This window comes from Stenella coeruleoalba (genome assembly GCF_951394435.1).
Source record: "Stenella coeruleoalba genome assembly, chromosome: 4".
In the NCBI taxonomy this organism is placed as follows: Eukaryota; Metazoa; Chordata; class Mammalia; order Artiodactyla; family Delphinidae; genus Stenella; species Stenella coeruleoalba.
Genome location: NC_137149.1, coordinates 80589020 through 80604950, shown reverse-complemented (window position 1 = coordinate 80604950; position 15931 = coordinate 80589020). Strand labels below are relative to the sequence as shown.

The 15931-nt window shown below is 32.7% G+C and overlaps 1 protein-coding gene across 23 annotated transcripts in view; it reads right to left on the bottom strand.

Moving 5' to 3' along the window:
• The window catches only part of ADGRL3 (adhesion G protein-coupled receptor L3), an 867440-nt gene that overhangs the window by 18615 nt on the left and 832894 nt on the right, over positions 1-15931 (bottom strand). For all 23 annotated transcript variants that reach the window (XM_079920009.1, XM_079920003.1, XM_079919994.1 and 20 more), the window contains 2 exons: positions 13703-13828; positions 6987-7083 (listed from right to left, as the gene is read on the bottom strand). In XM_079920009.1, the coding sequence (XP_079776135.1) occupies positions 6987-7083; positions 13703-13828 (223 nt within the window). The remainder of the gene's footprint in view (positions 1-6986; positions 7084-13702; positions 13829-15931) is intronic.

Below are 15931 nucleotides of genomic sequence, written 5' to 3'. Positions count from 1 at the left end.
AGATTTTTGGTATTTGAGAACTTCCAGGAGAAAAGAATGATTATAAAATTCTTGCAATCTAAGTCCTACAACTGAACAGTTATGTATAGTAATTCAGCATATTTGATATCAAATAGTTTTGTAAAAAAATGTTATTGGTCAATCCATCTCCCCATATATTCACAATATTTTAAAGCTTCTCCTTCCCTAAGTAAATAGGATGAATGAATCCACTCTAAAGAATTGCACTTATAACAAAATAAAGTGGAAAGAAATGAATAGTACATCAAGGAAATTAAGAAATAAAGATGTGAATAATTGTGCTTTAAGAATATCTTATTTCCATGAGGTGATAAAAATCATTCTGAAATACATTCTTGGAAACCTAATTCTAGTCTTCAGCAAGCTTCATGTAAAGCTGTCATCATAAGAAAATAACGAACATTTTTATTATTGTAAGTAGGGCTGTGTGGTCAGAAAGCCGTCGTTTGGAATTTAGATTGTGTTCTTTATTAGCCATGTGATTTTGGACAAATTGCCAGAAAACCCAGGTTCTTCATGGATATAAAGATAATGGATAATAAATAATGAACAGTGTAAAACAGGTAAATGATAGTTACACACACTAAAGGAGAAATCCCAACTTCACCAAGAGTATAAAGAGGCACATTGTGTTCTATCAGAGAAAAGAATACCACTAATTTCTGAAGATAAGTTGTAGTATTCACATTTAGTTCTCAAAAAAGATACTGTTTTCTAAAAAAAATTACATTCTCAGCAACTTATACAAAACAGTAATATTTTAAAACCAATTGGAAATGTTCTATAGCACCATATTTAGAAGTTATCAAGGTAACCCACTGTGGCTTGTCTGATTTATAACAAAGAGGTAAGAGATACTGCTAACTATATATAAAGGCAGTAAGATAATATATCATAAAAATGAGAAATCTACTCTACATAAATAAGCCTTTGTGAAGGGATCTTTGAAAACTATAATAATAATAATAATAAAACCATTTTTAATATTGTGTAGTTGACTGTGAGAGGCTGGATGATTTCAAGGATTCCGAACAAAGAGACAAAGTTAAGAACAAAACATAAGAAGGACTCACTGGGCAAGCATTTTAAAAGTTTTTCTTTTTCAGTTCCTGCTAACAATTTACAGAAAGAACATTTGCCCCAGATTGACTAGAGATCAATATTTAATATATTCCATTTTACAATGAAAAGTTCATTCTGAAAGTTACTTGGTCTCCTAGAATTAGGAATCAGGGTATTAGTAGTATTGTTTAATTATCTATTTGATGCAGCAACTCACTTTTTAAAATCTGTACCTATTTTGCTTTTGTATATTAAACTGATTTTCCTGAAACAGAAGATATCCTTATTTTATTGTACATTTTCTGATTATTGAGGACACATACAAAGGAAAGAAATTAACACAGAAATCACTGTTGCCTCATTTACAATCAAGAATATAAAGGTCAAAAAATACTAGATATAAATATAATGGCGAATGTCAAATGAAAAATTTCTCCATGCCATGGGACACTTATTATATTTGTGCTCATATCATTGTAATACTTTCTCAAAACAAAAAATAATTTGTTATATAGCCTAGTCTGATTTGTTAGCTATGCAAGAAGTACTCTTAGGCATATGATTAACTGTTTCTGCAAATTTGACAAATGTCAGATTATATTAGAATCTGGTTAATATTTATAACAAATGATTTTATAATCCTTCAAAACAGCAAGGCTTTGGGGCAATATGACACTTTAGGCATATAAGCCAAATTATATTTACTAACATTAATAAAATGGAGTGAATGAGTTTGCGTGTTCACCCTAGTAGCTTTAATTTATAGAAATCATTAATCGCGGTGAACACCACTTATACCTTTTCACTTGTATTTTTCTTTAAAAACATAAAAACAAAATATGTTTAGTAGCCTGAATATTAATGAGACAGCAGGTGATTTATTGTGAAGTTTCATCCGTGCCAGTGACCAGCCTCCTGGGAAAGACAATACAGGCTCTGAGAAGATATGAGTTTAAAAAGGGAATGAGTCACATCCCTACTCTGCTACATAACTGGTTATTTAGCAGGCCTGTCTAACTAGTGTTCTCTAAACCTCTGAAGGGTAGGAGGGCTTGGAGGAAAGAGAAGGTAGTGCTTGTTTATATCATTATCTAAGGTAGGGAGAAGAAATATTGTACCTTTATTTCCTCATTGCTAAAATATAGTTACAAATCAAAAATGGAAAGTACAAATATGCAGATGTAATTTGCATTTAATTTCTAATTTAAAAGAGATAATTCAGTTTTATGAGTTTATTTCCTTTTGTTAGCATCAAGGGGAGCACCATTTTAGGTAAATTATTTCTTTTACTTGACATTCAGGTAACCACTTAATTCCTCCCACCTATTATTATTAGGAAATACAAAGGAAAAGAAACCTTTGGTAGTGAATGATGAATTTTAATAACATTGTTGAGAGCACTGGCAAGGACCAGTTTTCATTTGTTAGAAAATATAAGTGAACTTCTGAATAGAATAATAATAGTACTTATTATGTCCCTGGCATGTTGTAAGCAATTAACACATATTAACTCAGTCCTCTCAGAGTCCCTCTGACCTGGGTACTGTTTATATCCCTATTACATAGACACTGAGAAGTTAAGCAATTTACCCAAAGTCACTGGGTTAAAACTCCTTACTCAAAACTTCTATGCAAAAAACAACTACAGATTACACATTCTTCTGCCATATAACACTTAAATATGGCTTAAATAAATATAGCTTTACTGGTCAGATCTCCATGAATAAAAATCTATATTGCATTAACTTGTGTGGGAGGTTGGTAAGATGGAGAATGGGAGGTAGGGGAAATAAAACCCCACAATGCCGGCCAAGTCATTGTTGCAGAAGGAGAAATGCCTTTCTGCTAATTCTGCCACTCAGATGCGGCACATTTTTGCAATCCACAGCTGGGAGGGGGGCCACCTTTTGGTAATTCATATAGCAATACCATATTGGCAGCAGCTACCTAGCAAACCTTGATTTTAAACTGAAATTTCTGATGTCAATTCAACTTATTAAAAAAAAGAAAGTGGGAAATGCAATTATATTATTCATGATGATAAAGCCTAGTAAAGTCTCATTTCAGAAAAATCCCAATTTCCACATAAATCTACAGAAAGAGTGGAAATGTTTAACAATTAATTGAACTACCAGAGAAATTTCTCGCCAAATGCTTCATTTTTGGATCAAACTAAAGTTTTATAGGTATTGTTAATCTAAATAGCTCAGAATGCTGTTTGGCTAGCAGAGATTGTGGGTAGGGGATACAGGTGAAAAAGATTACCTTAGCTGCAAATCGTTTCTACTACTATCAGGAACTTAGAGCTTCCAGAAATTTGGATTAGAGTTCTATTGGCCTGGGAGGAGCTTGGGGATTGAGGACTGTCTTCGAGGTATGTGCAAATTGTATATGTTTAAATGAACAAATGAATAAACCCTCCTGTGGGGTTTGTGAAACTTGGGTTTGGATAAGAGTTAACTTTCCTTGAAACTCTCTGTAATCAACCATCACCTTAGGGCTCTCAAAAAGCTCCTTCTACCTGTGTATACAGCGGCATTGGTGAAGTTAACTTGATGGTAACCCTGGAGTATTGGGTATTGCCCTCAAGAAATTCTGGCTTCGTATGAGTGTGTAGCATTGTAGCAAACAAGTCAGCAGAAGAAAAATTTTTGAAAATGTATAGAGAACACCTGGAAAACATTTCATAAATATATTCAAAGGGCAATGTAATGAAAGTTTTTAAAGAGATGAGGTGACCAAATAACAAAATCCCAAAGAGAATATATAAGAATGATTACATAAATTGAAAATTATCAACAAATGTTCCAAGGTCTTGCTTGATTACAAGGAGTAAAATCCCAATAGTAATCAAATTTATCACATTGGGAAATCTGGACAGGTAAACTGATACACAGGATGTATCAAGCTGGTTCAAGAACAGAATATTAGAGATGATTTGAAAAAATAAAAACCACTGAGAAAGATTTCTGCACTGCATGGTAGATGCTTTATTCTTAATGAATCCCAAAGATGATACTGATGGATTCTTGTTTGGAAGAATAGGTGATAAGACGTACAGAATTTTAAAATAATTATTCTTTTGATGAATTGAGCAGTGATTATGAATAGGAAAGAAAACCTGAAGTGAAAATAGGACTAATTTTTAGACAACTTCTTGTAGTTTTCAAAGGTCAGAAGTACTCTAAAAGCAAACATAAGAGATTTAATGTATCTGTTAGAAAGAAAGGAAAATGGAGTTGGAATTAAAAAAAAAAATTGCAGCTGTAAGAAACTAAGAATGAATGTGAAGTTAGAATACTGTACAGGAAGATATAAAAATGCAGTGCCTAACATTTTATTTTAATAATAGGGAATATAATTTTTTGAATAAATAGATGTGAATAATTATGTTGCTGAGGTGACTGAACTGTTTATCTGGAAAGGTGAATCTTGGATGCCACCTACCTAAATATGACACACACGCCTGAATGCAGGGAGGATAGGACCCTGGGAAATAAGACAAGATTAAAGAAGGAAGTTAAAGACTAGTTTCAGAGATATAATATGAAGAAATAAAATTTTAAAATACTGCACTCATCTAAGATAAAAAATAATGAGATGAGAATAAAATAAGGAGTTTCTGACTAGGGGAACTAGGAAATTAATATAGGAGAGCAGGAAGATTACTATGATGTCTACCACCATTAAAGTCACTGAGTGAAAGAAAGAATATATATGCTGAAGGAAAAGATCACTGCATGAACATACAAGTCATAAATTCAATTTAACCCCCTCCCCAAAGCCATCATCAAAGTAACTTATTGGATGTTACAAGAAATTTTATATCCTTTCTTCAATAACTTTAAGAAATATCCTTTAGAGCTAAAGATTTTAAAAACAGACTTAAACATATAATCAGACAATATAAAATATTATTTTCTATAAATATATTTCAAATTGACCTAGTCATCCTCATAGCACATATTCCAAGTTGAACTTTCTGAGAAGGAACTAAAAAGGGCACAGCAATGTTATATAATGTGATTGACCTTAAAAATCAAGGTCATAAAAATTATTCATTTAAAATAATTTTTAATAAAGCTGCATACCTTATTATCTTTACATAAATTTAGATCATAATGCTAAACCAAATAGTTATTTTACATATTTTATCTGTCTTCACAGTAGGCGAATAAACAGTGCCTCATTAAAATTAAATCTCATCTTTTGTTTAAATGACACTTATCCTATGGCAGCTGTGACCGTTAGGTGCAAGATACTTCTAATAATAAATCTTATTAATAAGGATAGTTTTCTTAAAGGAACATACTGTAAATTTTCTATGTATTATTTCTATGTATTATTTAAAGCAAAAAGAAAAATCTGTCACTATGAAAGCAAATTTGTTCCTAAACTTTGGAGGCATGTGTAAGTAATCTATTCTCTGTGGTTTAAGAAGTATGTCAGAAAGTTAAAAGTATTCATATTTAAATTTTCACAAACTAACCAGTAAAACTAAACTTAAAATGAGAAGAATACTTAAGAGATATTATGTAAAATAAACTAAAAATGAAACAAAATAAAAGAAGGTAATTGTTTTATTTTAATGTATTTTCTTCAGATTTGGAGGAATATTTGCACTCACTGTTTTAACTTAAGCAAAAGTGATGTAGAAAATTTAATATCATTACTAGCTTATAGTTAACTATATCACTACCACAAATAAAAGTATGTAAATCAATCAAAATTAAATATAATATGGATGAATCCCTATATCAAATTCAACTTAGACACTACTTGTTGTAACTTCTTTTATATAAATAAGATGCAACTTACTTGAGTAAAAGTAATTAACAGCACCAGCATCTGAATCTTTCTTAATCGTAAACCATAATTATTAAATTGTTTCTAAGTAGCATTTAATATAACAGAAAGTTCTCAGAAACAGGTTTAGGACAAACAAATAATTCTAGCTTAGAGGCTAAAAAAAATAACAATGTCAATCATAAAAATAACCACTGAATATATGCATTAAAAAATGTCTGTTTTAGGACAGTGCAATTAGAATGTGCTCATAGAAGCACCACCCCCCAGATAAAAGTGTATTCTAAAGATTTCCCTGTACAGAGTGTAGTGTACTCTAGCTCTCCACAAACATTATATCTACTCATTTTTACTGTAGTCAATTTAATTTTAATCACACACACACACACACACAGTGGGGAGGGGGAGAAGAGGGAGAAAGAGAGAGACAGAGGCAATAAAAAGATCAACCACAAACAAAATAGTAGATTAAGGGAACTTCATTTTCAAAACCAAAATGATACCCCAGAAGCATTTTAACCAGAAGCACATACACACCAAAAAAATCATTTTATATATATATAAGATTTATATATAGTGGGTTTTTTCTTCTGTATCTTTAAATATCCAATATTATCTGGACACATCTTTTTGATATTAAGATTAGGTGGGATTTTTCCCCAAATACACAGGTTGCCTTAAGTATGTATTAGAGAGTATAATTTTACTTCCACAAAGACTATGAAATTGCTCTATACGTGGGGTAATGTGGAACTCTATGATGTTTAGCAGACTATATAGCTACATAATTGCCCATTTTCACTGCTTCCAATGAGGCCTGACAGCTCACCAGTTTATAACAGTGGCAGATGACTAGAGAAAGAAGTTTCTCACTTTTTAACTTACTTTCAGAAAAGATCTCCTGAAAATTCTGGATTGAAAAAACAAAAAGGCTTATGAATAATGGAACACACTACTACACTCAACCAGGTTTTATATCCTTGCAATATTCCTATCACATGGAACAAGGTCCAGAAGTTGCAAATACAGCAATGCATTTAAGAACTTCTTAAAGTAATCACAAAAAAGAGTGAATATGAAAACTTATTTCTAATTACCTCTGTTGAGTGATGCTGAACTGTTTATATCTCCAGTAATGAAGGAAGACTCTGACTGCTTTCGGACCGTGTCATTCCACATCCTACGAATTCGGCTCTGGAGGAGGGAAAGGAAAAAAAGGAAATGCGCTCACCACACTGTGAATTTTCACACATATGTTCTTTTTTGTTTCTATTACAGTATGAGGCTTATATTTCTGGCAACTGGCAAATATACAACTTCTACATGCTTGTAGTACAGTAGCATAAGAACATCAGGAACTAAATTAATGATAATAATTGGTTCTCATTAAGTGTGTTCTTAAATGCCTATGCCAGAAATAATTATAGCTATTTAAAAGGAATAAATGTAAAATACTATACCAATTTAAACATGAAGATACATAGAAATGTACTCTAGATAGAATTTAATAATTTAAATTTCTAAGGTAAAACAAATTATTTTCATTGTAACTTTTATGGGAATGGGATATTTAAATATGCATTAATTTGTAAGTTTTATTAACAAAAGATTTACTTATGAATTCAGAATCTTGCAAGAAGAAACAGTTTGGTAAGAAAAGAACAGAGTATATTAAAATGTTACTAAACTTAACATTTTCCATAAATTTTGTAAGACCAATGTAATTTTACAGGTTACATACTATCTCAACTTCTTCTTTCTTTTGAAGGAGATAAAGGAAGTCGATTCATCTTCATTCATTGCTAGACAGTAGGAAGTTTTATAGAGAACTGAAAATTCTTACATCATTATATATATTCTCAAATTCAATTTTCCAAGTGTCTGATAATTCAAGAAAGCAGTGTAATATTTTTCCATTGAGGGGGGACTTTTTTCTGGTTTACTGCTTTGCTATTTTATTTGAGTTAGGGATCAAAAAGTATTAACAATCTTGTGAGCAGGAAACAAAATATTTTCAGAAGCTTTTCCAAGGATGAAAAACTTCTTAGAACTATTACTAGTACTAATGGTGAAATCAAGCTCACAAATGGGTTATATTCCAAATATATTTGAATTCCTTGAATAACAGGAGTACCTAATCTTAAAATACTAGACAGTTGGTTTTATGAATATTGGGATATGTTTATCTTTTAGAAATGTCTATATTGTTATATAGGTCAGCAAATACATACATACACATACACATACAGCAAAACTAATAAAAGTACAATAAGAAAACCGGTGCAGTAAAACCTGCACTTGAAAAATGTTTCTATTGAAAAATACTTCAAAACTTCAAGCTGAAATACTGAAAACAAATCTCTCACATTTGTTTTATTAGTTAACTAATTAAAAATATTAATTACCCTTTACTGCATGCCAAATACTAATCTAGGAAATACAAAGGGGAAAGGCAAACACAAACATCTTTGCCTTCATGGAGTTGCTAGACTAGTAAGTGACAGACTAATTAAATATAAATTAACAAAAATTAATGCAAAAGTACAATGTACCCACAAATCTCCATAGAAGCATTACTTATAGCTGAAAACTGTGACAAACCCAACTGATTATCAATGGTAGAATGAGTGAATAAATTATAGAACAATATACAGCGATGAAAATAAAAGAGCAACATAGCCTCCTGAAGCAACATACATGTCCAAAGAAAGGAGGAAAACATAAAAGAATACGTATTGGATGATTTCATGTGGATAAGTATCAAACACATGCAAAACAAAAAGTACTGTTAAAAGTTAAGATAGTGACTATGTTTTGAGGTGAATGATTGAGAAGCGTTCAAATGGTTTCTGAGGCACTCTCAATATTCTAATATTTGGTCTGGGGAAGGGTAATAAATCACCGTGCCATATGCTTATATTTTGCATGCTTTTTTAATGTTTTTTATACTGCTTAATTGAAATAATTTTTAAGTGCACATAACAAGAGAACATGTTTAGGAAATCTGAGAACATTGCACTGAAGAAGTGACATCTCAGCTGAGAGTTGATGGAATTATGATCATTGTTAGGTGACATTTATTTGAGCTGCCCCATTATCTTCTATTATTATTTTCATTAGTCTCCTCTACCTGGGCTAGCCACACCTGTTTCCCTGCCATTCCTTAACACACCAAGCACAATTCTGCCTTAGGTTTTTTTTTTTTTTTGCCGTACGCAGGCCTCTCCCTGTTGTGGCCTCTCCCGTTGCGGAGCACAGGCTCCTGACGCGCAGGCTCAGCGGCCATGGCTCACGGGCCCAGCCGCTTCGCGGCATGTGGGATCTTCCCGTACCGGGGCACGAACCCGTGTCCCCTGCATCGGCAGGCGGACTCTCAACCACTGCGCCACCAGGGAAGCCCCTGCCTTAGGTTTTGTATGATTATTTCTTCTGTCTGGAGTGCTCCTTCCCCAGACACTGGTATGGATATATCTTTCACCTCTTCAACTTTCGCTCCTGAAAGAGACCTAACTTGATCACCCCATTTAGAACTGTATTGCACCCACCCACCTCTGCAATTTCTGCCCCCATAGCATTACCATCTTCTACAATATTATTATAATATAGTTTTCTTATATTTAATGTCCAATAATTAATGTCCAATGTCTGCATTAGGTTTGAGGCTCTAGAAAAACAGAAATTTTGGGAATTCCCTGGCGGTCGAGTGGTTAGGACTCCATGCTTTCACTGCCGAGGGTCCAGGTTCAATCCCTGGTCGGGGAACTAAGATCCCGCAAGCAGCACAGCGTGGCCCAAAGATAAAAAGAAAAACAAAAATTTTGCCTTTTTTTGTTCAGTGATGTATCACACACCTGAAATAATGCCTGGTACACAGTGATTATTATATGTGTATATACATAAAATATGTATTATAAATATAATATTTAAATATTTCAATTCTTTCTATGTTCTAGGTTTTATGCTATGTATTTTTCATGTATTCACTCTCTTATTCATTACAAAATTGAGGTTTAGAGGTTCACATGTCCAATATTACAGACCAAATAAATGGCATAACCAGTATCTGAATTCTGATCTAGGAGATTAACAACTCACTACATTATATCAAATAATTTCTGAAAAGGAAATGGAGAAAAGGGTAAAGTATTGCAGGCAGAAGAAAAGTATACAGTACGTGGCACAGAGCCAACACTTAAATGTTCATGGAACGAACCAGGACAAGCCTTAGAATATGGCAGTGAATAAAGCAAGTCACAGAAGACTACATACAATAAGGTACCATTTTAAAGAAAGATTTTAAAAAGGTGAAGTAAACAACATCTTTTCTGGAGGTGAAGAAATTATTAGAAAAGTCAAGGAAATGAAGAACAGACGTTAGTAGCTGTCTCTGGTAGGGAGGCATAGGGATTGGTTAGGGAGAGGTTTCAACAAGGGAAAAACATATGGAAAATATTGTTTCCTAAGTTGGTTGGTGAGTTAACGGGTATTGATTTTATTATACTATGCTTCACAATCTAATATATGCCACATATATTTTTTTATGTTTCAAATATTATGTAACAAAAGTAAATACATTTACAAAGTCAGTAAAACAAATGAAAGATAAATGACAGAACAATTAATGGAAGGTCAAAGTGGAAAGGACAATACTTCAGCTCATAGTTTTTAAAAATACACACACATACCAATCCTATACACATCTCTGTGAATATATGTTTGTGTGTGATTATGGATATTACCACCTTTTTATAAGTGATTAGCACCAGGGGATCAACAGGTGGAGAGGATTTTTAATTTTTAGTCTTGCCAGTCACACTCTTTCATTACCTACATAGTAGCCACATGATCTTTATTACATGTGGATGATTTCCTGTCACTGCCTTTTCTAAATGATCCCATTACCTTTCTAAAGTAATCAAAATAAAATGTGAACTCCCATACTCTTAAAATACCTAAGGATCTGTCTCCAGCCTTCTTTGACTTCATCTCCTACTCACTCTCTCACCACTTTAGCCAATGACATTCTTCTTATTCCCAAAGTTGCAAGGTCTCACCCACCTAAAGGGTTTTGTATTTGATGTTCTCTCACCTGGAATTCTCTTTCCCTGAACTCCCTTCCTGTCTTTCCCCAAATAGTCTTTGCCTAGCACTAATCTAAGTAACTACCTGGACTTTCTGTATCACATAACCATATTTGGTTATCCACCAGCTCTCATAATCTGATATTCCCTGTTGGTTTATTTGTTAACAAATTTTCTGCCTTTCACAATTAGAATGAAAGCTCCAGATCATGGGGAAAGTTATTTGTCTTTCAACCATTTTATCACCAGAGCTTACAAGACTGCTTGGCATTTAAAGAGAAACTCAATGTTTCTCAACAAAAAATATAACAATTGTGATTTTAGAAGTTCTCTGATGTGGAAAAAGGCATCTATACTCCCAAAAGTTTACCTTAATATCAGTGACTGTTTTAGACTTTGCTCATGGAAGTTCAGAGTTAATATGAAATATTTATTATTTTTACCTAAACAGACTAGGTTTAAGTGACTATCATTTTATGTAGGGTTGGATTGTTGTAGTTAATCAGAATTAGTATTATATTAAGCATAATAAAAAACCTAATGTTGGGTTTTTGTTCCCACTATTAGAATTGTGATGTTATAACTGTAAAAGTGAAAAAAATGACACAGCTTTAAAATATATACCTGAAATTATAGTCTGCAATAATGACACTAGTAAGTGGTACCTGCTCCAGTTTATTGAGCATGTACAGTATGTTGTGTTTGGTATACATTAGCTTGATCTTCCTAACAACATAAGAAATCAGAAACCACTTTACTTACGAAAAAACTGAGGGTCAGTGAGATTTAATAACTTGTTTTATGTCACAGCTGGTAGGTACATGGCAAGGCTAGAATTCAAACCAAGGTCTCCCCACCCACCCAAGTTTATGGTTATTCTATTAAGCTGCACTGCCCTATCATGTAGCTTAGAAGTAATGCTAAACACTGCACAACTCTGTTTTAACATAATAAATGAAGCTCCAAAGTATTGTTTCATTAAGGGCATATGTCAATAAAATAACTACGGGATAATGGTTGATGCGTTCGGTTTTATGAGAAGTATGCACAAACAAGTCAAGTTAAATGACATATAGAATCTCGGCAATTTAAAAGCTGTGGAAAAGATTGTTACAAAAAAGAGAGTTAAGCATTATCAGGTTGAAAATAAAGTAATGGATTACAAGGAGGTCACGCTGGAAGCATCATCCAGGTATGCCCCAACTCTTATGTGAAACTTCAGATTTCTAACTGACAAATTTAGTAGTCCTAGACTAAGAAATCTCAGTCCACCTAACTTGGAACATTTGCTTCCCCTAATTTACAACTTTGCAACCTCAGTAAGGCATAGAAATAATAAAATAAATTCAAATTATTAATAGCTGTATATTATATGTAGGAATAAGTTTCATGATCATTATGATAATTAGTGCTTGTTAAGTGTTGAGATAGTCTGATAGGTTTGACAGTTACAGGTTAGTTTTAAAATTTTTAGTTGGAAATATTAGATTGATATTAGATATGTAGTTTTATTTGTAAGATAAAAGAGAACTCCTTTAGTGTGAGAAAGTGTTTATTTCTGACAATATTGTTCATTATCTTTGGTTTATAGAGTTTTTCAAGTGCTAGTTAGGTGTGTACGACAGTCCAGTCTGACAGTGAATGTGTTTGAGAGAATCAGATATATTAGATTTGTTAAATATCATTAAATGATATTTAAAGGTTACGACGATATTTAATTTTCTAAGCCTATGAATGGAATTGTTTAGGTGAATTTAATGGATTAAATTTACAAGCTGATTGGAAATTAGTCAAAGAACAAATGTTCTTTTTTATATTATATATAAAATTACCAAGTTAAAAAAATAGATTTATAGGTTGAGCTGAGTTAAAAAAATGTTATTGATTTATAACTTTATTTAGGAATTAAAATTCAAGTCTTCTTCAGAAAATTGCTATTAACAACACTGAAAAAAATGATTGTTTTTCCCACTGAACCATACAATCTTAAAAATATTAGTATTCTAGTTGGAACCCAAACTCATTCATGTATGACCCACATATGTCTTTTATTTGACTGGCTCATTTTAGTCATCCTAGAGTTGCTGAACTTTCTACGTAATAATCTTTGGACTGACATTGTGGCCTAGGAAAAATGGCAGACAGGTTACCTAAAAGTTTAAAATTTCCTTGATGAGGGATAATGCAGCTACTATATTTAATGCTGGACTGATGGGAGTAGCACTTAGATCAGTTAAGTCAATGATGCTATTATGGTAGTCTTCACTACCTGAATTGCCCTTTGATTTACCAGCATACAATATGGTATGAGTTAGAACTGTTTTTATTAAACATACCATCTAATAAGTAAATACAGTATATGATAAAGAATTATTACACTAGTTAAGTGAAGTAATTAACTCAAGAATCATATATCTATGTAAAATATTACTTTCTTAGAATTTTGGGTGAAATGCAAAATTCCTTTCCTTACCTTCTATATTCATGCAACTGGGAATAATCTGAAATCATGAATTATAATGCAAACTTAGACCCTAAACTTCACTTTTTTTGCAATTTGGTTTCTTAAATTTCTGTCATAACCATTTTCATTTGAGACACACTAAAACAAGACAACAAATTTGATATGTTAAATACTTGGGATAGAAAATAGATCTCATCAAGAAAGGATAGCAACCCATAACAGAAGATAGGTAAGAGCTATTTCATTTTAGTTAACAAATATTGTTTACCTGTGAGCCTGTGGAGTACCGCCCAGGAGTTCGAGAACCAGATGTTTTCCCTGAGCCAATGGAGCTCTCTGTACTTTTGCCACTACAACAATGTGTTCGCAGACATTTCCCATACTCTTTTCGTACCTAGCCAAAAATATTAACTTCTGTTAGCAAGTAATTCATTTCAGCTAGGAAATATAAAATGCATGTGTTTTATTTTAGATAATTAATATAAAATTTTTTTGCCCTACAGATATAAAAAAGTCTGTTCAGTATATATTTTATACATTTTTCACAATATAAAATAATATTCATACTGTCAAGATTGAAATTTTTCATAACTGGAGCCTTTTAAAACATGCAAACACACATATATCCAATCACACTATAATGATACAGTCTCAGTCGGAAAAACAAAAACTTAAGACTCTTCAAGACACTATTTTTAGCTTCATAGATTTGATATGAAGTAGCCTATCTAACTCTTTCTCCATTCCCTCTTCTCTCTAACTTCCTCACTAGAACAGTTGTACTGTTCTTTTTTTTTTTTTTTTTTTTTGCGGTACGTGGGCCTCTGACTGTTGTGGCCTCTCCCGTTGCGGAGCACAGGCTCCTGACGCGCAGGCTCAGCGGCCACGGCTCACGGGCCCAGCCGCTCCGCGGCATGTGGGATCCTCCCGGACCGGAGCACGAACCCGTGTTCCCTAGCATCGGCAGGCGGACTCTCACCCACTGCGCCACCAGGGAAGCCCAGTTGAACTGTTCTTTAGGCAGAAGTGTTGTGAGGAAGTTAGAGAGAAGAGGGAATGGAGAAAGAAGGAGAGGGAGAAAGAGAGGAGAGAGAATATTTAAAGACAGAACAGAAAAAAAAGGAATGTGTTGGGCTAAGCACTTTTTAAAATTTTATATTTCTCTGGTTTATTTCTCTTAAAAGAGGTCAAATCTGCAACTTGAGACTATAAAATATTCTCAAAATATTTTAAATTCATTTCTTCAAAATAGTTCTATTCAATAATTACAGAGAAATATGATTGCCTTTCTATATAGCATTGTGACTACATTATTAATCCTTGCTGTAGTATAAAAATCACAGGATAAAAGGAGATAATCATTTTTAGCTGATGTTTTCAAACAGGAAAATATATCAACAATTTTGGGGAAAATTTTGATCATGTTTATTTAAAAATTTTTATTACTGCCTATTTAATCAAACAAGACATACAAAAATAAACAGTAACTGTTCTAAATCTCACCTCCACTAGCAACATCAAGAAAAATAATTACCAACTACTTGTTCATCAATTAAAAACACATTCTAGGATAACTTACTGGTTTTATACTCACAAATTTTATATTCATTATGAAATAACACTGTATATATGTTATTCTTAGCACTTTATTGATTTCACATGAGTTCATAGTTTCCAGAAATTGTGACAATGTAATATTATTTAAAACAAAGTTATAAAAACATGCTTTTTTGAGAAGTGTTATTTAGAATCAAAAACAAAAAAAAAGGAGTGTGAATGACACATCAAAATTAGTATTTGAAAAAAACATATCTTAATATATTAACATTCATTCTATCAAAGATACAGCAAAATCAGAGACTGACTATATTCAGATTTGTTTGAAGAACTCACATTCATTAAATCCTTATTATGTGATAGGAACAATGATACAGAGTGAGGTGAATCAAAGCATGGAGGAGGAGAGCCTGATAGGAAGTGGGTAGGCAGACCAAGGAAGGCTTCTCAGAGAAGAGGACTTCTTCAAGCTATCTTTAAAAGATAGGTTGGAATGTGTTGGTTTAGAAGATCAAGTTGAAAGAATGGATAGTTAAGAGAAAAAAGGCATTCAGTGAGAACAAAACAGAGAGGCATGATGTACTAAGCTTTGAAGCCTTTCTCTGATTTGTAATGTCAAAATTACATATTATTTAATATATTTAAGTTATATTAATGTTTTCCAACCAACCTCTTCTATGCTATATTTCTCAATAATTAGAAATAATTATTTTTATTCACTATTTACAAGCCAATTCATATTTTGTTTATTTTTTAGAAGTAAGTTTGTGCCCACCTGTGTGTGTCCAAGACATGTGTAAGTTTTGGGAGGGTGAGATGAAGAAGCTTCTACTTTTTAATCACTATTTGCTAGGAACTATGCTAGGCTCCTCCCTCAAAATGATTCTGGGAAGGGCTTCCCTGGTGGCGCAGTGGTTGAGAGTCCGCCTGCTGATGCAGG